The sequence below is a fragment of the Lepidochelys kempii genome, chromosome 20 (assembly GCF_965140265.1).
Source record: "Lepidochelys kempii isolate rLepKem1 chromosome 20, rLepKem1.hap2, whole genome shotgun sequence".
In the NCBI taxonomy this organism is placed as follows: domain Eukaryota; kingdom Metazoa; phylum Chordata; order Testudines; family Cheloniidae; genus Lepidochelys; species Lepidochelys kempii.
Window position 1 is genome coordinate 1477832 of NC_133275.1, and position 25003 is coordinate 1502834.

The 25003-nt window shown below is 54.8% G+C and overlaps 2 protein-coding genes and 2 non-coding genes across 7 annotated transcripts in view; all 4 read right to left on the reverse strand.

Annotated features, from left to right (window-relative positions):
- NCKAP5L (NCK associated protein 5 like) overlaps positions 1 to 1683 on the reverse strand; it is a 28007-nt gene extending 26324 nt beyond the window's left edge. For both annotated transcript variants that reach the window (XM_073318760.1, XM_073318758.1), the window contains exon 1: positions 1582 to 1683. The gene's annotated coding sequence lies outside the window, so the exon portion shown is untranslated. The remainder of the gene's footprint in view (positions 1 to 1581) is intronic.
- A 4329-nt stretch (positions 1684 to 6012) lies between these two features.
- KANSL2 (KAT8 regulatory NSL complex subunit 2) lies at positions 6013 to 24549 on the reverse strand. Of its 3 annotated transcripts, none has more exons than XM_073318133.1 (10): positions 24451 to 24549; positions 21483 to 21740; positions 20454 to 20632; positions 18942 to 19056; positions 18127 to 18290; positions 16029 to 16195; positions 15054 to 15150; positions 12128 to 12381; positions 8063 to 8302; positions 6013 to 6901 (listed from the first exon to the last, which is right to left on the reverse strand). In XM_073318133.1, exons 2-10 carry the CDS (start codon positions 21731 to 21733, stop codon positions 6767 to 6769), a joined length of 1602 nt encoding a protein of 533 aa, XP_073174234.1. In that variant the 5' UTR covers positions 21734 to 21740; positions 24451 to 24549; the 3' UTR covers positions 6013 to 6766. The 3 variants fall into 3 exon arrangements, with proteins under 3 accessions (XP_073174234.1, XP_073174235.1, XP_073174236.1); XM_073318134.1 differs by lacking the exon at positions 24451 to 24549 and adding an exon at positions 24361 to 24438; XM_073318135.1 differs by lacking the exons at positions 8063 to 8302; positions 24451 to 24549 and having other exon boundaries at positions 21483 to 22315.
- On the reverse strand, positions 7127 to 7263 carry LOC140901147 (small nucleolar RNA SNORA2/SNORA34 family). Its single transcript, XR_012155781.1, has one exon. It is a non-coding gene; the product is annotated as a small nucleolar RNA SNORA2/SNORA34 family (small nucleolar RNA).
- Positions 14818 to 14953, reverse strand: LOC140901146 (small nucleolar RNA SNORA2/SNORA34 family). Its single transcript, XR_012155780.1, has one exon. It is a non-coding gene; the product is annotated as a small nucleolar RNA SNORA2/SNORA34 family (small nucleolar RNA).
- Positions 24550 to 25003: the final 454 nt, after the last annotated feature.

Consider the following 25003-nt stretch of genomic DNA (forward strand, 5'->3'; position numbering starts at 1 on the left):
GACCTCTCAGTGAGAAGTCAGAGGATGACACAAGGAAACAGGTCCGTTACTTTAACTCTCTGTCACCTGGGCCACGACACGCCCATTAGGCAAAGGCAGAAGGTGGGGTCTGCCAAGGTTGCCCTGCACACAGCTCCCTAGACCCTGGCAGGGTGCAGCAGCCACTAAACCAGCTCGCTTGGTTTTAAAGAACGATCCAATGTCCTGGCAAGTTTCCGGGACTCGCAGCAGAGCCGTCTCTGGGCTGCACAGAGAGAGAAGTGAAGCGTAGCTGGATCTGACAGGCGGAGGCCTGGGTGGGTGCACGTGGGTCACCCAGGGGCTGGAAGCACAGAGTGACCCACAACACCCACTGAAGGCAGCTGCTCCGTGCTCCTCGGAGTCGGGCTTGGGGCATCTCTGGTCGAAAGTTCAAGCACCAAAGTGAGTGGCCCGGTCTCGAAAGCATTGGCCAAAGTCTCTGGAGAGAAGGTTCGATGGAGTTCACAAAAGACAGGCGGGGTGAGAGAGAGGGTTAACGCCCTGCCCCAGCTTGAGTCTGGGCAGGGGACACCACCTGGCGATGGCCGAATTCAGAGCTGGTGTGAGCAGCCACAGGGCTCAATCCACGCTGGGACAGCAGTTTAACAATAACCCTCTGCTCAGCTCTCACCCTGAGGCACAGGCAGACTCAGAACCCCGTCAGGCAGGTCAGTATCATCCCAGTTTTACGGATAGGGAAACTGAGGCAGAGAGCAAGGCAGGGACCTACCAAGCTCACCCAGTGACAGAGCCAGGAACAGAACCCAGGAGTCCTGACTCCGGCTCCCGGGCCGTACCCTCCACCCTACCTGTCCTCCTATCTATCGCGGCGGGGTCTCTGGCAGCGGAGAGGGTTGCTCTAGGGGGGGTTACGTAACCCTGCAGCGCAGGGGTGGCCTTTGTCCCTGGCACAAACAGGGTGGCCTGACTGGCCCAGGCTGCTGGCTGCCAGCAGGGCTCCGGACAGCGGTCAGACCACATGCTCCAGAGTCCGGGCGGGGTAAGGCTGAGCCCCCGCACTGCAGGCCAACCTGGCATCCTCACCCCCCCAAACCCAGCCTCCGAAGGGCCCCAATCCCGACCCAGGGGCCCGGCAGGCAGCTTGAGACGGAGGAGCAGGAGGAGCTGGGAAGGGGGCTCCGAGCTACGACCCCCGAGGAATTCCTCCTCTCTGCAGGACTAGGGAGCCGCAGCCCCGGGGGACACGCGCCAGGCCCCCCCAGTCCCCAGGGCCACTGCTGCGGGCAATGGCCGCGCTGCGCAAAGGGGGCCCCGGTCCCCGAGGGTCTGTCCGAGGCGGGGGGGGCGGGGCGCAGAGCTTCCGCCCCAGCCCGGAACACGCAGACGCAGCTTAAAGTTGTATTTTTAACCCCCCCAGGCCCCCAGCGCACGCGGCCGGACAACTTCGCTGGAGACTTCAGGGCGCAGCGCGCCCGCTGCACGGAGCGGCTCCGGATTTGCACCGGGAGGTGCGGGGCGGGGGGGGATCCGGTCCGCAGCCGCCCCCCCCGCGCACGGCTGCCCCGGGTACGCGAGCCCGGAGCTCGCTGCAGGACTCACCCAGCGGCACGGCCGGGGGCGCACGGCCGGGCCCGAGGCCGCGCTCCGAAGACGGGCTCAGCCCGGACTCCTGCCTGCGGAGGCCACTCCGGGTGGAAGGCGACGTGATGTCACTGCTGGGGGGGCCCCCCCCCGCCTGACCCGCCGCAGCCAATCGGCGCCGGGTCCAGCCGCGCTCCCCGCCAGATGTTTCCCATTTGGGAGCCCGCGGCAGCCCGGGCTGCGCTGGTTCGAAACCCGGGGCAGGAGGCTGGGGGGGCCGGCCCCAAAGGGGGACAGACGGCCATGGGGGTTCCAAGGCAGCGGCTGCGCCCTGGGGCCAGGGGCCTTTGCTAAGCGCTCCAGGGCCTCAGCCGCTGATCCCCGGGGGCAGCGGAGCCCAGACCGCTGGCCCCATCTAGCCTGCCTGGGAGGGGGGTCACACAGCACAGGGTGCAGCCAGCGCCCAGCCGAGGGGCAGAGGGGACCCTTTGGGGGCAGGTTGCTTCCACTCTGCTCCGGGGGGGGGGGGGCTATTCGGAGACTATTCGGAGGTGGTTCGCCTGTGCCAAGGTGGGCCACATCCCCTCTGCTACACCACCCGGGGGCCTGCCGGCACCCCCCATTCAGCCGCCAGCTCCCGGGCACCTCCCACAGCCAGGCAGGGCCCCGTCGCCCCAGTGCCCCATCCACCCACAGCATCCCAGCCCATGCATCCCCTCCGCCACCCGGCTTCATTCCAGCCCGTGGCACCAGCACGCTGACCCCCGGGGCTCCTCTCCCTGTCCCCTGTTAACCCCCCTCCCACCCACAGCCCTGTAGTGAACTTTTCTGTCTGTTCCGTGCCCACTGGAGGTGTCTTAATGGCTCCCAGCTCTGGCTCCAGCATGCGCAGACCAAACCAGGCTGCTTCATGCCGCTCTGATCTCTGACATCTGTGTCAGATTTACCCCTCTGAGGCCCATAAGCGGAGCCAGTCACCTCCCTGCCCCATCACAATGCCAGCACTGTTCACCGACGAGCCCAGCAAAGGAAACTGGCTCTGGTGCTGCCAAGTAGCTGCAAGGCCCCTAGACAAAGACTCCGTCTCAGGGGCCTGCTGGCAGCGCCAGGAGACGTCTCACCTTTGCCAGGCGCAGCAGGAAGACGTGGCCAGGATGCTGGCAGGTACAATGCACGTCCCCTCCTGTAACCAGCTGGTAAGTTTCCCTTCTCTGCCACCTCCTGTCCCAAAGAGCCCAACGTGCCCGTGTGTTGGCAGATTTCATACCGCTGGCCTTTCCCCCTCCAGCTCACCAAGCCTCTGGTGCAGAGGAGCTGGCAACCAGGCAGGTGACCAGGCAGCAGGCCACCAGGTGGGGCAAACACACATCGAGACTTCTGTGGGTCATCTGCAAGATGCACCCATCACCCCCATGCTACGTGGCCCAGACGAAAGCCCCTGTTTTGAGGGTTCAGTAGGCCAGAGGGGAGATGGTCCCAGGTGCAGAGGCCCTGTGGGCAGAAGGCCCTGGGGTTAGGGGCTAGTGCACGGCCTGCTAAAGGAACTAGGGGCACCTGGGTTTCACAAGCTAAGGAGAGTCAGCTCAGGAGCGGGACAGCTCTGAGCAACGCTTGGTGCTGGAGCTCGCTCAGGATGGGCCCCTCAGAACCAGCGCTGAGCCCATTGCTCCAGCCTGGGAGAAGGTGCGGCAAGCCTGCCATCATTCATGAGACAGAACTACAGTCCCAACCAAACTGGGCTGTTCAAGAGGTGCTAGGTCCAGAATCTGGCCAAATTCTCACTTGGGCAGCTACATTCTGCCTCACCCTTTCCCCACGAGGTGCTACTTCCCTTCCCCTTCTATGCTTCTCTAATGTTGCCATGTGCTGTTGAACAGCTGCCATGTTCCATCCCAGAGGTGGCTGCATTTTAGTGCTTGGCAGACAGGTGAGACCCTGGATCTGTGCAGTCAGGTCTTTACATGCATGGAGCTCTGCTGAAATCAAGGTGGTGGTGAGGGCTGTGGAAACAGTCTGGGAACAGCCTTCTCTAGCTCACACGGTGCTGGGAGGCAGAACTAGCCATGACTTGTGAAGCTCATGTGACAGGTTGGCTGGAGCCTCCACCAGGAGCGAGAAGGCCGAGGTGCCCTTCAGCAAGCCGGCAGCTCAGGCTGCTCTTCGCTGGAGGGGGGCTCCGCTCCACCCCACCCCCAGCTCTCCAGACTGCTAATAATGGGCCAGGAGAGAAGCCTCTGGGCAACCATACATCAAGGGCATGGCCAGTTCACTCCACTCACCCTGCAAGTGCCTCCCCATGGACGCTCCTGACCCGGCTCCTTCCTCCGGCAGCTCAGGCACCCTCCCTTCCACAGCCTGCTCCCCAACCATGCCCAGCTCCTCCTAGAATCCATGCTCCCTCCAGCTGTGCAACGGGCAGGTTGTCTGGGGTCCATCCCTTGCTCCAGGAGTGGCCTCTAGCAGCTTGGCAGAGGGGGAGAGTCAGGACCCCTGGGTTCCGCCAAAATTCTTCACAAAGCAGATGGGCTTCAGGGCAGCAGCCCCTAAATAGGGCAGATGGGCACCAAGAAAGGGCAACATGTCTGGCCAGCAGCCCCCTGCTCCCTCCACACCCATCCTACCCACAGGCGCCTGCCCTCCCAGCGCACGCTGCTTCTGGGGAGTCCCTGGAAATGCTGCAGGAGGTTGGTGGAGTCGACGAGCAACATGGAACGTTGTTACGGCTATGGGCTGCCCTGCCTCGCTGGCCCTTTGCCAGCATGGGGGGGTGGGAAAACTCCCTGGGGGCCCGAATAGGCACTGCACAGCATCCCCACCCCACGGAGACCGACAGCTCCTTAGGGCAGGGACCACGTTGTGTTCTGGGTGTAGAGTGCCTAGCCCAACAGGGGCCTGGGCTCTAACGGGGGCTGCTGGGACCTAATAAATACCCTAAGCCCGGTCCATTGGCAAGGCCAGGAGCAGTAATGTCAGCTGTGAGCAAATGAATTCTCCTGAGCACAGTGGAAATCAGAGAACAGCATCCACAGAATGATTACAACAGATGGATGCTACTGAATCTGCTTTGTACCGCTCCTCAGGGCGAGGTACCTCTGGTCAGTGAGCACAGCAGAGGGAGGGGGAGAAGAGGGAAAGGAAAACGTTCAAGGGGATGCACAAGTGTTGCTGCGTTTAAATGCCTGAGCCCATGGAAACCCAAGCTCCCTTTGCACATCTCGCCCAAGGGCAAGCAAGCACCCAGCCTTTCGAAACAAGACAGCAGGCTGCCGCGCTCACCGAAAGAACAGACAGCACATGTGCTGCCAAGCAGACCCTACCCCCGGGACTGTTCGCAAGATCCAGGCCTGAGACTCGGGGTTGCCATGCAGCATCCTTGCTGTTCTGTACAGGGCTCACTCACCAGGGGATTTGGCTGCCCTCACTGGCAGGACCAGGGCTCCGTCTTGCACACGGGCTCCACTGAGCGAACTGGGAGTCGGCACTATGGCTATGCCGTTTGCAGGAAGGGGCAGCCTTAGTTGCTAATGTGCAAAACCCAGCCATGCATGGCAGGGAGCCAGGCTCTAGCCCAGCAGGACGTACACAGGACTTGCAGGGGGCTTTGGGACTGCTAGAAGCAACAATTCAATAAACACAAATCAAATCAAAGCCTGGAACGGGTTGAACCTCACCATTCCTCTAACTGAGGAGTTGCTTCTGTGGTTAAATTACACAAACAACTCCAGCCCTGGCTCCCAGGCCAAGGCCTCGTGCGCAGAGCTAGGAAGCCCTAAAAATAGGGGATTTGTAATGGGAAAGTCTGGCAGCCCCTGCCCCATAGCAGGGCTACGCAGGCGCCGCTCTCACCAAACCACAGAGCAACAGCAGATCTTTTGGGGTTTCACATTGTAAGACTGAGTGAAACATGACCGTGTGTATTTTTACTGGACATGGAAAGACTCAGGAGGTTTGCAGCCACATGGTTTTCATTCCACAAACTCCCCAGAGGCCTACGTCCCACGGTTCCGACACAGAGGATGCTGTGCCCTTGCAGTCTCTCTCCTTTGGCTGCTCTCAAGTTACACAGGGGCCAAGATGACGTAAAGTTGTACTTCCTCCAGGCAGAGGGCGTTTCCTTCAGTTATGATCCCCCCTCTTTTCCTCCCCCCTGAAGATCTTTTGTGCATGCAGAGTATTTACGAACAATGAAACTGCTCCCAGACTAGCGACAGTATCCCAGGTCCGCAGGAACATCTGCTCTTAGCGCTCATGCTCTGCTTTACGTATGCAGCCCCAGAGAATGGGGGAGTTTCCCTTTTTCTTCAACACTCGCCACCCGAATTTAAATGAAGCCCCTAATTCCAGACAGCGTTACAAGCCATTTTACCTTTCTCCTTTCACAGGAGAATCTCGCTGCACTTTGTGGCAGCAGAGGCAGGAGGCGACAACCCCCCAGAACATGGACAGTCATTTTCTTCTGATTTCTTTATTGTCTGTTTTTTGTTGGGGGGGGGATGGAAATTTCCCTGTTCTGATTACAAGTTGGAAACTTTGTACAGCACATTTATATACTGTTATTTTACACACGATTAGCACCCTACGGGCTCATCCATCAGTTAAAGCTAGAGTGAGGAGTCAAATTTCAGGCGTACAATGCCAGAGGAATGACAGCCGTTGCACACTAGAATGAACTGGGTACAGTTAGGACAGAATCTTGCTTTAGTACACGGTGCTACAGTCTGAACAAGCCAAGCCTCTGCCTAGCGCATGCATCCCTGACAGGCTGACTACAGAATGTTCAGTCCCCACCTGGGAAAACTCTTTCAGTTTGGCTCATTTACCCCTCTCCATGGATACATCACAACTTCACTAACTGAGCGTGCGTCCCACGAGCCGCCTACCCTTTCTACGTCTCTTCTACCCTGACTGGGAATGACACACAGTCTCACTAGCCAGCTGTGCTTTTGGCAGGCTTCACCAAAAGGAACCAGAACTGAAAGAGCGGGAGGGACTGGCAGGAAAGCAACCAACTGGAACCTGTCACATGAGCTTCTGGCCAGACATTTCACCATTCCCTGGTTTCACTCATTTGGCCGCAATTCTCGGGTGGAAAGGTGAAGTGTTGGGTTACCATACTCCGCCAACCACATGTATTTCATGCTCAGGTCCCTTTCAGGGCGGACAAGACTTTCATCAAGAAAAAGGATTCCAATCCGAGATCTTATCAGCTGATGGAGGCTGGTTCCGGATTCCCATTGGCTGCTGCCAGTGTTCCATGTGACTGGGTGGAGGCTGCAGCTTCTGCCAGCTTCCTGTCTTCCTCTGGTCCAGGCCCGCCCACCCCAGTCTGCAGGCGACTCTGTTAAAGACAGAAAATCCACAGTCACAAGCCCAGCACCTGACCGAGTTAGGTCCTGGCTCGCGGTTCCAAGCGGAAGGATTTCACGCATATGCACACGAGTAGCATTCAGCACAGAAGCCACAAGGCGCTGCAGCCAGGACAGCTGCTGGCCAGAGTAGGGTGGGAGCTCCAGAGCGATTCCAGTCCAGCCCTCCCCCCTCCTGGTGGAGACCTCCATTTGCAGACTGTTACTTCCAACTGAATTGGCCGATCCCCGCAAGAGGCTCTGGAACAGCCAGCAGACCATGGGAAGGCATTCCTCTGGGCGCCTGCTTGAAACCAACGGCTACAGCAAACCGATGGCCTTGATTCAGGGCCTGCTGCTGGGGCATTTCAGACCTGCCAGCTTGAATCCCAAGCTTAGGCCCTAGTGCCCCAGGCTGGTAAGAGCTAGGAGCAGCTTGCTCAGCTCCTGGAAGAAGGGGAAGGTCGCTGCTTTCCAGAGACCCCTTTCAGCTGTGGAAGCAGCAGCATCCAGCCCTCTCCAGCAATCGGAGGGAAGGGAAAAGGGCTCCCAGCGGCCACCTCCAGAGAAAAGGCCAACCTCATAGCAATCTCCTGGCTGAGCCGCACCAGCGAGGGAGAGGGTGTTCGATGCCTGGGAGGAGCAAGGTAGTAACGAGAGAGACAGCGATGGAGTAAACGTTCCTTTGGAATCACACCGGAGAGACAGGACTTTCTGCAACAGCTCAGGCCACTGGCCGGGTACCCGGCCTTCAGTGCAGACCACACCTCAATACCTCAGACAGAGATGTAACCTGTCTGCCCCCACTCCACACACACACAAATAGTGCACCAGCTCAGCTGTGTAGTGAGGCATATAGGGGAAAGGTTCCTTCCTGACCCTTGCAGGCAATCAGCTAATGCCCGGAAACATGCGATCATCCACACCAGGGCGTGATATGGCTGGGCAGAGTGGGGCCATGGCTGGCTTTCCACGGGAGAGCAGCCGCATGGAGCTTTCGCCAATACAGAGCTGACCTGGTAGCTCGTAAAAAGGGAGCAACTCCCCCTTCGTCCAACTCCTTACAGAGTTCTGGAGGGGAAATACTACCCAGATTGGGAGCTTTCCTGCTACTGCTTCATGGCTGGAAGCCCCAGGCGCATCCCCGGCTCTACCTGGGCAGGTGGCTCTGCATGAGACTCCATAGTTGGCAAGGTGGCTTGGCCAGAAGAGCTCCCTCTGTCCAGCTGGGTGGCCTGGGTCGGGATGCCTGGCTGAGGAGGTTCTTCACGGGCCAGTATGTCTACAGCAGCCTCAGCAATATCTTTGATCGCCTGATCTTCCAGGGCCCCGGAGGAGTCAAAGAGCAGAGGGGAAGGGGGACACTGCATGCTATCTCCCACCACATCTAAGTCCTGCAAGAGAAAACACCCGCCAGCAGGCTTCAAGGGGCTGAGTGGACTACAGAGGTGAGATTTGGGCCCCTTCTCCACATTACCCACTTACATCAAAGGGCAAAGACCATGGGCCTGAGTTTAGAAGTGCTGGGCACCCAGAGCTCTGCTGCAGGGGCTCACCAAGTCTGAAAGTCCTGGGAGACTCCAAAGGGGGCAGAGCCCAGGCAGTCCCTGCTACCATCTGGAGTAGGTCCTAAGTCCACCAGGCTGCTAGAAAACACAGCTTCACATGGAGGGCAGGGGAAGCAGGGACAATCCTATTCCAGCTCCTCAGGATCTTCCTCCCTACTTGGCCATGTTATTAGAGGCCTTTAAGGGTGGAAGGTGGTGACTGTTGGCCTTGAAGACCAAATCCTCTGACCCCAGGGCAGGCAAAGACAGTGGCAGGGCAAGCTTCCCCCCCAATGCCCACATGGTTCAGCCCTGTTCTAAGCACGAGGGAGGAAGTCAGCAGTGGGCACTGGGACACCAGGAATTCTAGACTTGCTGTCAGATTAGTTTCTTTCTTCCTCCAAACCATGCCAGCGTGAAGAAAAACCGGCCGGTCTGGGGCTTCCCTTCTTTGATAACCAAGGATTTGGAATTCTGGGTACAGCACTCTGAGCCACTAAAGAAATCTGCCTCTCCCTAGCAGCATTACAATCTGGGATGGACTTCCACTGAAGACAAGTCTGAGGACGCAGAGACCTGTAGCCCTGCATGACCTACCATTGTCCCACAAACGGGATGACCAAGAAGGGACAACAACCCAACTAAGGGGTGGGGGCAATAGGTCTGGGTGAGGATCTAATTTCAATCTCTCAGGCGCCTCACAGGCTCCACACAAATGATCACACTCCAGCAGAGCCCTCTCTGGGGACCCGGACAAACTAACTATCTACCCACTCCTCTGTTTTATTCCTCCACTCTGCCATGCTCACAAATACATTGCCGCTGTGCCTCCTGATGATAATGTTGACACGGGAGGCCAGGACTGGTCGGAGGCTATTGTTAGGGGAGGGTATTTGTTTTGGCTTTGGAGGGTGGAATGTTGGTGACTGCAGAGGAGCGCGTTAACAGGATAACGTTACACTAGATAAAATGCAGAGGCTCTGCATATCTGGATGCTGACAAAACTCTGAGTCCTCTCAAGAAGGACCGTGGAAAGGTTCCCTCCGGGATCCCTCTAACCGAATGAATCCCAGGACGAGAGGCCCTAGGACTCTGATCACTTGTGTGCTTCTAGCAAGGCAGACCCATGCTTATCTCAATAGCATGGAGAATCACACATGCTCTAGGGCTGTTCCAAAGCAGGCCACTTTTTTCCAGCAAACAGCCAGGCCCAGCTTAGAGTACGGCCAGAAGCAGAGATAAGGCTCCTGAATTCCTGTCTGAACAGCCATTAACATCCTGCACAGGCCAAGAGAACAGCTCCAGCTCCAACACGTTTCTGGCCTGACAAAATTCTTCCCCCAAAGACTGTTCTTGCACGCAGCAGCATGCCATTTCTGCCATGTGAACATTCAAACCCCAGGGCAAAGAAAACGGAGGCCCTGACCCAATGCCCACGGCAGTCAATGGAAAGGCTTCATTGACTTTAATGGGCGTCAGCTCATGCCTTTATGGCAGCCACAGCTGATCTAGGTTCCTAACAAGCAGCTTCAGCGCTCAAGGGCTTTCGAGTCACTGGACCGGGGCCACATGGCTATATTAATACCATGGCTTCTAGGGCCCCTACGGCTAAAGGAGGCTCTCTCAGCATTCCTGTCCGGCTATTTTTAAGTTGGTACCAAAGGTCTGTTTTGGGATGAAGTGTGTGGAGAGTTTGGTAATATCTAATTTATAAAGCAAGAAATGTCTCCTTCAGAAGATAGTTCAGAGCACCTGCAATGGCTTTGTTTAAATACATTTCATTAGGATTTTTCAACATGGAGGCTTAACCCGCATGCAGGACATCCCAGTAATCCAGGGATTAAAACCCTTGTGCATCCTTTATGGGATAGATGCAAAAAGCCGCTTTTAAAAAAAGCCCCTAAATATGGATTTAAATAGACTAGCAGTTGCAAAGGAGCAATCAGGTTAAAACCCCACCAAAACAAACATTTCCCAAACCCTCTGAATTCTCACACCTCATACGAGATGGTTCTTTCTTCAATGACTAGAAACAAAAACACAGAATTGATTGAGGTACTGGCGAAGGGCAAGTGCAGGGTGACCAAATGTCCCAACAGTATCGTGACCGTCCTGATACTGGGGGCTTTGTCTTATACAGGCACCAAGGGCACCCCTCCAGTCCCAATTTATCATACTTGCTATCTGGTCACCCTAGGCAAGTGGCAGGAGATGCTTAAACTCTAGACTCAGCTCACCCCACTGTGCCTGCTTATAACGTAAGAACGGCCATACTGGGTCAGACCCAAGATCCATCTAGTCCAGTATCCTGTCTGCCGACGGTCCCCGAGGGAATGAACAGAACAGAACAGGGAATCAAGTGATCCATCCCGTCGCCCATTCCCAGCTTCTGGCAAACGGAGGCTAGGGACACCATTCCTGCCCAGCCTGGCTAATAGCCATTGATGGACCTAGCCTCCATGAACTTATCTCGTTCTTTTCTGAACCCTGTTACAGTTTTGCCTTCACAACATCCTCTGGTAAAGAGTTCCACAGGCTGACTGTGTGTTGTGTGAAAAAATACTTCCTCTGGTTTTAAACCTGCTGCCTGTTAATTTCATTTGGTGACCTCTAGTTCTTGTGTTATGAGGAGGAGTAAATAACACTTCCTTATTTACTTTCTCCACACCTGTCATGGTTTTATAGACCTCTATCACATAGAATCATAGATCATAGAATCATAGATCATAGAATCATAGAATATCAGGGTTGGAAGGGACCCCAGAAGGTCATCTAGTCCAACCCCCTGCTCAAAGCAGGACCAATTCCCAGTTAAATCATCCCAGCCAGGGCTTTGTCAAGCCTGACCTTAAAAACCTCTAAGGAAGGAGATTCTACCACCTCCCTAGGTAACGCATTCCAGTGTTTCACCACCCTCTTAGTGAAAAAGTTTTTCCTAATATCCAATCTAAACCTCCCCCACTGCAACTTGACATCTCCCTAGTCGTCTCTTTTCCAAGCTGAAAAGTCCCAGTCTTTCCTCATACGGAAGCCGTTCCATACCTCTCATCACTTTTGTTGCCCTTTTCTGAACCTTATCCAGTTTCAGTATAACAGGTCTCTGTGTATATAATGTCTTCTGCAGTTTCCACAGTATGCATCCGATGAAGTGAGCTGTAGCTCACGAAAGCTCATGCTCAAATAAATTGGTTAGTCTCTACGGTGCCACAAGTCCTCCTTTTCTTTTTGCGAATACAGACTAACACGGCTGTTACTCTGAAAACAGCTCAGATGAGCAGGCAAACCTGTACCACCACAGGTACCATGACACCTAGGCACTGTATTCCGAGTCCCTCAAAACCAGAGATCCTGCTTGTTGTGTGTGGAGGTTAAAGATCCCAGAGTTCTTTTCCTAAGGGTAGGGGGTCTGCCTTAGCTACCCGTACACCCCAATGTCACACAGAGCACTGCGGGCTCTCTACCCTAGGGATGGCTGCTTCTCAGTGATACCTGGTTGTGTGGTTTGTAAAGGCATTGGGATCTGTTGCTTTATATCCCCACCCCTCCCCCACATAATATTTTAACATGGCTTTAGCCTGCGTAATGATGACAGCAATGCTCTTCCTCCGTTCACTGGAGGACACCATGCCTGCACACCGCACTACTGCGCATCAAGTGGCTGCTCCAACTTACGTCGCTGAACTCCAGGGGTAAGCTCTCGGAGGGCTGGAGCTCAGCAGTGCTCAAGTACAGATCCATGGGGGCAGCGTCCAGCTCCTCGGGAACGGACAGCACCTGCTCAGGTACGTACATCTGGGGTGGTAGCTGGAGATGAAGCGGGCAGCAGGGACACTCAGAGAGGCTTACAGGAACCGGCTTGTCGCAGGACACTTCCTCCGACCCTTGGCACAGCTTAAACAATGTCTGATTGGTATCCTGACAAATATCTGGGAAGATGCAGTCAAGGGGAATGTAGAGAGCCTGGCAGAGAAACCAGCTACCGAAAGGTGTCTTGTCCTGGGACACAAAGCAGAGGCCGAAGCATAGACTCAAGAGACCAGGGATCTAGTCCCCAGTTGCTCAGTGACCTTGGTCAATTGCGTGTGCCCCAGTTGTAAAATGGGGATAATACTGACACCTTGGTAGGAGGAAGAGGGGGTTACGAGACTTAGCTGAATGCTTGTAAAGCACTCCCACCCAGACCCTCAGATGGGCAGCATTACGAATGCAATGTAATGGGCCACTGCAAATAAATCATAAGTATCTGCACAAACCTTCACATCTACCATGCAGCAGGGAGCTCCGTGTTTATATCAGTGTGCACACAGCTTTTTCCAAACCTAGGAATTTAGTTCCGGATTTTCATCCCTTCCGTACCTAAAAGTGCCTAGAGGAAAAACTATTCCTGCCAATAGCATAAATGGGATTTCCTGCCTTTAATCACAAACAGACCATAGCTCCAATGGCATCCTACTTCTAAGGCTGTCCAGCAGCAGACAGTAGCTGGGGACTGCCACTCGCTCACTATCAAAACTAGAACAAGAACAATCCCCTGCTGAATATGACAAACTGACTTCCTGTTTGAAGACCACTTAAAGGAACCCTGCCAAATGTAAAATCACACCCCATCGGTAACCTGTGGCCTTTTACTGTTACAGTAATCTCGGAAGTTCTGTGTAAATGAAAAATTAGAGCAATTTCTCCCCCAGTTTGTTCACTTTGTGAATGACAGCACTCCAACCCAAATGACTAGTGACTTGGGTACTTAACTTAAAGCACTTTAAATGGATTTTCAGAGACTGGGCACTCAGCACTCTTGGACAAATCGGGCTTGTTTAAGGTGTCTCAAGTCAGACTCACCCACAAAGTCAAGTCACGCAAAGATAACTCGTTACTAAGTCTTTGTGCATAGTTACTTTCACAGTTTCCCTTTTTATGCAAGGCATCAAAGGAGAGAAAAACACTGAAAACACAGTGATTGTAAAACCACAAACTGGCAGGGAACTCCAACACAGATGAAGGACCTGAAAGAGCTTTTAGCTCATTTTTTTAAGTTGATCAGATTTCAAGATGACCATTTCCTCTTAAATCCTCCACACACGCACACCGAGGAACCTCTTAATACGCAGACAGGATTCCCAGTCAGACTTAAAGAAGCTAGTAATTCAAACTAAAGGAACCAGTACTAAGCCTGCACCAGAGGAGCCTAGGTTTATCAGATGCTCAAGGGCAGATGCCATCTGAAAAGAGGCTCTGTATAAACAGCAGGGTGGGGCTCCGGATTTTAATCTCTCTTAGTGACTCCAGATCAAGTGCTTAGTTTACAGATCAAAACATGATTTATCAAACTCACCAACCCCACTTGGAACAGGAGAATCCAGATGGGTTCTGTCTGTTTCACACATCATTACCAACAATCTAGTTCCCTGAAAACCAAACAGAGCCAAGGAGTCTATCAACAATGCACAAAGCAGAACAGATTACACATGGTTCTCCTATAACTCTATCAGCTCAGCAGGGCTGACCAAAGTAAAATCTTGTTTGTGTCAGTAAATAGCAGACACGAGTCAGACATAAGAGAAGACATTTTTTATACAGTCCTTTCATTGCCTGCACCGCTCTAAGCTAGCCAGCTGCAAATGTCTCTTGGGTTAAGCCATTTTAAGAGCATTTATTCTGGAGAAACAATGGCCATTTCCTGCCACACACACCTGTTCCCTTTGTGTAACCAGACTCAGATCTGCTGACTTTAGTAACAAAACAAAGTTCATAATTTCCTCTGCTGCCAGCCCCACTCAGCCAACATGACTCTGGGAGAGGGAGCTGGAGTTTACTCTGACTCACATCAGCAACAACTGCTAAAACTAAGCTCTGAATGCAGCACCGAATTCCACCTCTAGTTACCTCAGTGTAAGCTCCTACAGCCAATGGGGGCTGCACAGGTGTAACCAGGGGCAGAATGTGGCTTGTTACTGCGGGGATCTAGAAGCTGGAAAGAACCCAGTGGGAACCTGCAGGGCTGGCCCACTGTTTTATCTGTAAGCCAAGCAGACTCGCTCTGAAGTCACTGACAAACATGCCACAGAGACAGTATGAGACTCACTGGTCAGTGTGGATGTGCACTAAATAAATAGCACCCCCCCGCGGGGAATCCAAGTAAGACAAGGCAGATCTAGGGACCCATGACAATTCCCAGGGGAGCTAAGATTTATTCTTAACTCACAAAAGGCTCCACCCAATACTTCCTCGTTCTAGATGTTTATCAGCATCCACAGCCAGGATTCTTCAAGGATTACATTATGAGTTAAAGAACAATTTACTTCTATCTTAGTTTAACACAGCTGGAAATTAGCCTGTGGCTGTCCTGTAAGCTTCCATGGTTCGCTTGTTGCTTCCAACTGAATTGGCTGTTCCCTTCTGAGACTCTGGAACAGCCAACAGACCACGGGAAGGCATTCCTCTGGGCTCCTGCTTGAAACCAACAGCTACAGCAAACCGATGGCCTTGATTCAGGGCCAACAGAAACGAGGATCAAAACAGCTGTCACCCCAGTACACCTCACGCTGCAGGAGCGGAGTCACATGTGCAGCTCACTACAGACGGGAGGACAGAAGGATACGAGTGAGGCAGTGTCTGGTCATGGGGAGAGACTGACTGGAGCATCGAACGTCATCAACAAAGGCCAAGCACCGCTGGCTGGAACGAGTGGTGTGTGCCTGTAGAGGAGCCCAAGAGAAGGGATCAGAGCCACACAGGACTGCCCACCTGCTGACTGGAGAGAGACTTGCCACTTGGCAGGACTCTCACATTCAGCTATTAGAGCGACGGTCCGCCATGGGGATGTCAGCTTTTTGTGACTTTATTGTCAGAGAGTGTTCAGCTTCTGAAGCAGCCCACATTTTCAGGGCAGATACTGAACTTTCTTGCCTTAGCACATGGATTCTTAGCCATTCCCAGTTTGCTATTTTTGATGGGGGGAGGGAGGTGTCATCATGGAAGGGCTGAACCCCCTGCCTAGGGGAGTTTAAAATCAGTCCCATCCTCTAATTTCATTCAGACATTTAGGTAGCTTCCCCCCGCCCATACAGAAACAACTGCATCAGTCAATTTCAATTTGGCTTCTCCTGCACAACACAAGGTGGCTACATTTGGGCTCCCAAGGAATATTTAGCTCTCTCTGCTCCAACAAAAAAAGAACTTCCATTTAATGACAAGTGATGAAAACCTATTCCTACTCATATCAGCCTCTCGCCCACCCCCCTTTCTTTAAAGGGAAACATTCTCCAGATCTACATTTTGGGCCTACACTATAACTGCTCCTGTCCCTTTAATAAAAGCAGGCCCAACGGAACTCCATATTCACTGGCTGAGGTTTCATATGCCATGCATCTGCCAGGGGTGAGTATTTATGGCTGATGTACATATCCCCAAAGACAGGGCTTTACAATGGAAACTCTGGCAGGGCTGGACCTACACGGAACTTGCTGGAGTGATCCCCATGAGGAGGGGAGGGAGAAGAGACCTGGGAGCCAAGCGAGTCTGGAACTCCAACAGGCCTGAGATCAGACCTCCCTGTGTCTACAGCATGAAGTACCTGCTGGGCCACACCCTCGGTCGCCAGCATCCGACGCTCCTTCAGCTGGCGGTGCAGCAGGGCCTCCACGCCGTAACGCTGCCGATAGCGTCGGAGACACTTCAGTTGCTTCAGGTTCTCACGCTCCTTGGCCAGAAGCCCCTCTGGGCCCGTCAGAAGGCTGCTCCCTGGAGACACAGACCACAGGGAATCAGCATCACACAACACTGCCCAGACTGCTGCAGCGCCCTAGTCCGATTAAACGAAACTCCTCTGTTTACAGAGGACTCCACTGTCCGCTACTAAGCAAGACTGGGGATGGATTTCCTATGCAGGGAGCCAGCCCATTTAGCTGGCTATGGAAGGCCTCCAACTGCCAACTCCTTGCTGAGAGAGGTATTGAACAGCTCCACATTCTGGTGGTGTTGAGCTCTGCAGTTAGAGCAGGGACTAAGCCTTTTGGTAAGGTCTGAACAGCACAGTGCAGCCTCCAGCAAGCTCATCCCACTTACCCCAAGGGGCAAAGAAGGAATCTTTAAGTAAACTGGTTAGTCTGTAAGCATTCTTAAAGGACTCCTCCCTTTTTGAAACTCTTGATGGGTCAAACCTGTATTTGGACTATAATATATGAATTCCTGCAATTAGAATTGCAATTTGACTTGGCTTACAGATTATTCCAAAGCTGACTACATGGTCTATTTTAAAAGTTTATTAATGTGCAAATGTTGTGACGTGAATGTTCATAACTTTGCATTTACCTGACTGTTCATCATGGACTTTTTCACCAAGTTACCGATTTATAAAATATTTTATAAAACACTGCTGCACAGAATAGCCTATTATTTTTGTCAGAGAAGGGGCCGCATACTGTATTTTTGCAGGATACGTTACCCACAGAGATGAGGACAGTGAAGGCATTCTTCGTGTGGCTCTGCAGCACAGCCAGCTACAGGACGCAACCTTTCACTAGCTGAACTATAAAAACAACTGCCTCCAAAGATCATCTTCTAGACCGCAGGAAATCGGCAAGAGGCAAGTGCCTCTCCTGCCATCCTTGGGATGACCCACTGCCACCCCTGCTTCTCCCCACTCCATTTTCTTTTTGAAAACGATAAGCACATAAGTTTTATCAGTTTACATTTTGTATGTATGGTTTTTACAAGTATAACCGTGTACGCATGTGAAGTTAAACAAAGTCTGGAAGAAGAAATCCATCAGGGAAAGCGAAGGCCATGGGATGGACTTAGGGGTGGGTGCGCCACAGAGCATGCCATCAGCCTGGAATGTAAAAAGCAGGGATGGAGACAGACAGAGGGCCTAGAGAGTGGAGCTGGTCAGGGAAATAACTGCATCTCATACATTTAGCACATTATCTGCCCAATGGAGAGAGCTTCAACTGTCGCTTCGTCCTCTTCATCCCTGTGCTCAGAGCATCTGAGCGTCTAGGCTCCTGCCGATTCATAGGGAAAGGTTTTCTAAGCGAGACTGAGGAAGCTGCAGCACTGGTCAAAGCCCTCTGTGCCGATCATGGCCCCTCTGCCAGTCCTCAGCCCCCACGCTGAGGCTAGGTCTACATGAGGAACTTTTGCGGTATAGCAATGTCAGTTTGGGGCATGATTTTTTATGGCATTTCTGTACCAGCAAAAACCTCAGTGCAGACACAGTTATATCAGCATCAAGAGCTTTGGCTGGCGTAGCTTATTTTGCCTACTAAATGGGTATAATATAAGCTGCATGTACACGAGGAGTGTTTGCCGGTACAGCAATGCCAGCAAATCTTTTCTAGTGTAGACAAGGACTTACACACCCTAACATTTTGTTTATTAAAAAAGAAAACAAGAAATCCCATACAGAAAATAATTTTTCTCTCAAAATTCAGGTTTTGCAGGCTTGTTTCCTCACAACACTGCAAATGTTAAAGAGCAATAAATCGGGCAACCTTCATACTCACCATGAGACCAATCTTCAAACACTTGGCCAACCACAAACAAATACCATCACCCTCAGGCAAATTGAAGAACTGAAATCACCCCTAAGAAACATAAAGGTCTGTGTGTGGCTTATACATGCCCTGTGGCCACAGGAATACAAAGCTGTGGCTTCCTAGACCAGTACTTGCCTAAGGCTTCATGCTCCCCCTTACGGCTGTGCAAGTATCGACGCTTCTTCTCTTTCAGGAGGTGCTGGAGTCGTTTGAACTGGTCTATGTACAATGACTGCAAACGGATCAGCTTCTCACGCATGATCAGCGCCACCTCCTCAGCTGTGTACACGCCAGCATGTCTGTTAACAGAACCCAAATTCAATAGGTCACAAGTAAGTGAGGGACAGTAAGCCATGAGCTTTACGGACATTCGCCAATCGCCTTGAGATACCACCAGATAAGAGGTAGCCTAGAGCAGCACACCTGGCAGGGAGAAGCTATCTAACCAATAAGTGAGACCTGCAAGCCAGCCAGTGCATACAAATCTAAAGGCAGCGAGTGGAGGTGGTTACATTCTAGAGATATACAAGACTGACCTGGTCACACTGGAGCAATGCAGGATTTTCTTCTGCATCCTACACAATACTGAACATCACACTGGCTTCACATATTTCAAAAGAGGCCAGACTAGAACAGACCAATAATGGCCCATCTAACCCAGTACTCACTCTTCGATGAGGGCTAACAGCAGATACTTCACACAAAAAAAAGGCAACAGCTTCTTTTCATCCATACCTCAGAGGAAGAGTTTCTTCCTGACCCTATCTGGAGATCAGCATGTGGTGTAACTCACGAGAAACAACATTTGCAATTTTTAGCTGTAGCATTACTGAAGATGCTGTTTATTTTCCTAGAATTGTCTTTTAACAAGGATCTAAATTATTCTTACTATCCTGCGGCAGCAAGCTCCCCATTCTACACAACTGACAGGCATTCACAACATGTCTTACTTCAGAGGGTCCTCCTGATCACTGTCGATGCTTTCAGCTTCACTATCAGGGTCCCCTCGCCACGTCTGATCCACTGTCACGGGTTCTTGTTCTCCATCGCTCCAGCTGTCCTCGTCTGAAAGGAAAGAAGCCCATTACAGAGGCAGGCCACTCAGCCCCACTTCCAGGCTGCTGTCACTCAAGCACAGCACAGCCAAGAACCTGCCAGGAGTCCGGCAGCAGGAGGGGAGACAACCAAGCTCTTCAAGAGACAAACAGGTCACATCACAGATGTCCCAACCCCCAAAAAGCATAGGTAAGCTCCAGGGTTTGAACAGGAAAGTCACCAATTAGATCTGGGCTGTCAAAATACACAGTTCTCATGGTTTCAGAGTAACAGCCGTGTTAGTCTGTATTCGCAAAAAGAAAAGGAGGACTTGCGGCACCTTAGAGACTAACCAATTTATTTGAGCATAAGCTTTCGTGAGCTACAGCTCACTTCATCGGATGCATGGAATTCTTATCTCCCCTACCAAGAAACCTGAAAATTGCCGGCTTGCTCCTTGCTGAGCTGATCCCGCAGGACAGAAGCTGCACCGCCTGTAGCTAGGTTGTGTCCATTTACTAGGGAAGTGGTTCTCAACCAGGGGTATGCAGAGGTCTTCCAGGGGGTACATCAACTCATCTAGATATTTGCCTAGTTTTACAACAGGCTACATAAAAAGCACTAAGGAAGTCAGTACAAACTACAATTTCATACAGCCAATGACTTGTTTATACTGCTCTGTATACCATACACTGAAATGTAAGCACAATATTTATATTCCAATTGATTTATTTTATAAACATTTTATTTTGTATGGTAAAAATTAGAACATAAGCAATTGTTCAGTAACAGTGTGACACTTTTTGTATTTTAATGTCATAGAATATCCGGGTTGGAAGGGACCTCAGGAGGTCATCTAGTCCAACCCCCTGCTCAAAGCAGGACCAATCCCCAACTAAATCATCCCAGCCAGGGCTTTTGTCTGAGTTTGTAAGCAAGTCATTTTTAAGTGAGGTGAAACCCGGGGGTACGCAAGACAAATCAGACTCCTGCAAGGGATACAGTACTCTGGAAAGGTTGAGAACCACTGTACTAGGGCACAGAACCTGCAAGCTGGAGAAGTAAGGGGATTCATCTCATAGGATAATAGGAGGAGCACTTCAACAGATGTTTATTAATTAAATTTCACTACTTCACTCTGATGTATTGCCCCATGTTTTACAGGAGGGGAAAACCTAAGTTCAGAAAGGTGAAGCGACTCAACTTTGGTCACACAGGAGATCATGGATCCAGGTCCAGTGATCAGATCACTAAGCAAAGTCTCTCTCTTGTAGGATATCATGTTTTTACCACAGATTCCTTGGGATTGTTCCCTTTCCAGGATTAAATTGCGTGACTTTATTGCTGGTTCCTCTCGTATTTTAGCTCCAGAGAAGGAGGCTTCCCCAAAATTATTTTTTCTTGTGCATTTCATTCAAAGCTCTCACCTAGAATTCGACTAGCTTCACTGCGGCTGCTCTCTGCAGTCTGGGAGCCCAGCTCCATCTTTGCATAAGAGCTCAGCTGGCAAAGAAGAGTCTCACCCATGGGTCCGGGGTTGGATTTCTTCATCTGGGCTTGATGTGCCAGCGCGTTCCTGCGGGCATGTTCAGCACAGAACGACACACTGAGGGGACAAAACAAAATGCTGTATGGCTTAGGGAATTCATAGCTTCCAACCAGCAAGGCAAATAGAGTGAGACATGTTCAGTGACACTTGGCTTGGAAAAGGAGGAGTCTTCACTCCACTCCTCTGACACCAATGATAAATTCAAGCAACTCTGACCGTCATTTGTATAGTTCCTATACTACCAAAGGACACCATGTGATTTACAAATCACATGCACAACCACTGAAATGCAGTTACCTCTGGCATAGAGGTGGCAGCCACGTGGCCCAGCAGTGACATGAGGGTAGGGATTTTTGGGAGAAGGATATGGGGGCAAGCCCTCACTCTTTCAAAAAACTGACACAGGATTTTTAATGTCCATGCAGAGAGGCCCACATGCATAGGACTGATCATCTTTATCTCCCAAGGACCCACTCCAAGATCCGGGAACACAAATCTCTGTGAGGGTGTAGATAGTTCAGCGCTGGTGCTATGCCCACTGAAGAGAAAGTTTTGTTGCAGTGACGCCAGCACCAGGAAACAAACACATCAATAAACACTACAAGTTCTCCAGCACCTTTCACCCAAGGATCTCAAATCACTTGATAAGCATCAATTAACTCTTAATCCCTCTGCCAGACAGATTACTGTTCTCACTTTGCAGACAGCTAAAGGGAGACTCAGAAAGGCAAAGTGACTTCCTCAAGGTCACACAGTGAGAAAGCAGTCTAACTAGGAATAAAACTCAGAGCTCCTAGCACTGTGCCTTAGCCACTGGACAGATCCTTCACATGACAAGATACTCCCTCCAGGTCACTTTAATTCTACTAGCTTGAGAGAGAGGTAACATGATGTGGCGGGTACCTACCCATCCTTCTTCTCAGCTTTGGGAGCAGCATTTGGACACCTCTTCCCATTCTTAGTGGAGACGTAGCTGCATTGTTTGAAGGGAGCATTCCTGTCTTCAAGGATGTGCTTAATGCAGAACTCTTGCCCTTCCAGCCGAGGCTGGGAACACTGACGGTGAGCGAAGGCACATGATAAGGGTTCCTGGGGCCTTGGCACAGGGGTAAGACGCCCCCGACTTGATGGCAAGACATGGATCCGAATTCTGTTCATACCAAAACTTGCAACAGATACACACAGCTAATTGTTAGAGCTGGAGCAACCTCCAGACGCTAGTATAACTGAGCAGCCCCTGCTACCATCACCAAAGGGAAATAGGACCAAATTATTTGTCAGTGTTTCAGTAGAAACCCCTGTACTCTGCAGAGGGTGTCATGGCACAAAACGAGACAGCCCAGCAGCACAAGAGAGAGCGGCATGAGGGAATTCTTCCCACAGCCTTGGTTTAATTTGCTCTTTATTGGGAGGTTTGAGCTTCATGGCATCCCGGGTCACTTTGCAGCTCACTTCCCCTGCATGCCCGTTGAGGACGGGGAAGACGGCGGGACCCAACGCAAACCCTTTGCCATTTGGGTGCAGGGGCGTTTTGTGCATGACTAAGGGCCTCCTCTTACGGGTCGGGGAAACACGTGGAAGAAGGTCGGTTCTCCAGCCACCCCCCCTCTAGGGGGCTCTCCCAACCCCTGCCCCAGAGAACCAGCCCCCCTCCCCATACTCTGCTGTGGGCTCAGGGCCCCACTCAGAGCCAGGGGCTTGGCGCTGGGCCCCTGCCCCCGAGAGCTTCCCACCCCACGAGGGGAGGGCTATGGGGAGAGGACTGCAAAACACCCACTGGGGGAGGGAGACCCCAGCCTGAGGCTCCCCCCGCCCCCCACGGGCTGACCCCCAGGCTGACCCCCGCAGGGTGACGCCCTCCCCCACCCCCAGCGGGCTGACCCCCAGGCTCTCCTCGCCCCTCCCCGCGGGCTGACCCCTAGGCGCTCCCCTCCCCCCACGGGCTGACCCCCAGGCTCTCCTCGCCCCTCCCCGCGGGCTGACCCCTAGGCGCTCCCCTCCCCCCACGGGCTGACCCCCAGGCTCTCCTCGCCCCTGCCCGCGGGCTGACCCCTAGGCGCTCCCCTCCCCCCACGGGCTGACCCCCAGGCTCTCCTCGCCCCTCCCCGCGGGCTGACCCCTAGGCGCTCCCCTCCCCCCACGGGCTGACCCCCAGGCTCTACTCGCCCCTCCCCGCGGGCTGACCCCTAGGCGCTCCCCTCCCCCCACGGGCTGACCCCCAGGCTCTCCTCGCCCCTCCCCGCGGGCTGACCCCTAGGCGCTCCCCTCCCCCCACGGGCTGACCCCCAGGCTCTCCTCGCCCCCCCCCCACGGGCTGACCCCTAGGCGCTCCCCTCCCCCCACGGGCTGACCCCCAGGCTCTCCTCGCCCCCCCCCCCACGGGCTGACCCCTAGGCGCTCCCCTCCCCCCACGGGCTGACCCCCAGGCTCTCCTCGCCCCCCCCCCCCACGGGCTGACCCCTAGGCGCTCCCCTCCCCCCACGGGCTGACCCCCAGGCTCTCCTCGCCCCTCCCCGCGGGCTGACCCCTAGGCGCTCCCCTCCCCCCACGGGCTGACCCCCAGGCTCTCCTCGCCCTCCCCCCACGGGCTGACCCCCAGGCTCTCCTCGCCCCCCCCCCCACGGGCTGACCCCTAGGCGCTCCCCTCCCCCCACGGGCTGACCCCCAGGCTCTCCTCGCCCCTCCCCGCGGGGCTGACCCCTAGGCGCTCCCCTCCCCCCCACGGGCTGACCCCCAGGCTCTCCTCGCCCCCCCCCCACGGGCTGACCCCTAGGCGCTCCCCTCCCCCCACGGGCTGACCCCCAGGCTCTCCTCGCCCCTCCCCGCGGGCTGACCCCTAGGCGCTCCCCTCCCCCCACGGGCTGACCCCCAGGCTCTCCTCGCCCCTCCCCGCGGGCTGACCCCTAGGCGCTCCCCTCCCCCCACGGGCTGACCCCCAGGCTCTCCTCGCCCCCCCCCCACGGGCTGACCCCTAGGCGCTCCCCTCCCCCCACGGGCTGACCCCCAGGCTCTCCTCGCCCCTCCCCGCGGGCTGACCCCCGGGCGCTCCCCTCCCCCCACGGGCTGACCCCCAGGCTCTCCTCGCCCCTCCCCGCGGGCTGACCCCTAGGCGCTCCCCTCCCCCCACGGGCTGACCCGCAGGCTCTCCTCGCCCCCCCCCCACGGGCTGACCCCTAGGCGCTCCCCTCCCCCCCACGGGCTGACCCCCAGGCTCTCCTCGCCCCCCCCCACGGGCTGACCCCTAGGCGCTCCCCTCCCCCCACGGGCTGACCCCCAGGCTCTCCTCGCCCCCCCCCACGGGCTGACCCCTAGGCGCTCCCCTCCCCCCACGGGCTGACCCCCAGGCTCTCCTCGCCCCTCCCCGCGGTCTGACCCCAAGGCGCTCCCCTCCCCCCACGGGCTGACCCCCAGGCTCTCCTCGCCCCCCCCCGCGGGCTGACCCCTAGGCGCTCCCCTCCCCCCACGGGCTGACCCCCAGGCTCTCCTCGCCCCCCCCCCCCACGGGCTGACCCCCAGGCTCTCCTCGCCCCCCCCCCCCCACGGGCTGACCCCCAGGCTCTCCTCGCCCCCCCCCCCACGGGCTGACCCCTAGGCGCTCCCCTCCCCCCACGGGCTGACCCCCAGGCTCTCCTCGCCCCCCCCCCACGGGCTGACCCCCAGGCTCTCCTCGCCCCTCCCCGCGGGCTGACCCCTAGGCGCTCCCCTCCCCCCACGGGCTGACCCCCAGGCTCTCCTCGCCCCCCCCCCACGGGCTGACCCCCAGGCAGTTCCCCCCGCCCCCTCACCGGATAACCCCACCCCCACGGCGCCGCCATTTTGCCTGCGGGGGGTGCCCGCGCCGTCCCCCCAACAAGGAAGCGCCGCCGCCATCTTACCTCGCCCGCGCCCAGAACGGCCCAGCGCCCGCTCCCGCCGCGCCATTGGCCCAGCCGCCGCCAATCCCGAAACGGGAAGCAGGAGGCCCCCACGGCCATTGGAGGAGAGACCCATCAGTCAGGGAGCCGGAGCCAGCCCCTTGGAGGGAGGGCAACAGGCGGAGGGGGAGAGGGGGCAGGGGGAGGGTATGGCGGGGGGGAGGAGGGTGTGTATGGGGTGGGGGCTGGTCGGGGGGTATGGCTATGGGGAGGGAGGAGAGGGGGCTGGGCTGGCAGGGGGAGGAGGGTGTGTATGGGGTGGGGCTGGTCGGGGGGTATGGCGGGAGGGAGGAGAGGGGGCTGGGCTGGCAGGGGGAGGAGGGTGTGTATGGGGTGGGGCTGGTCGGGGGGTATGGCGGGAGGGAGGAGAGGGGGCTGGGCTGGCAGGGGGAGGAGGGGTGTGTATGGGGTGGGGCTGGTCGGGGGGTATGGCTATGGGGAGGGAGGAGAGGGAGCTGGGCTGGGCGGGGGGAGGAGGGTGTGTATGGGGTGGGGCTGGTCGGGGGGTATGGCT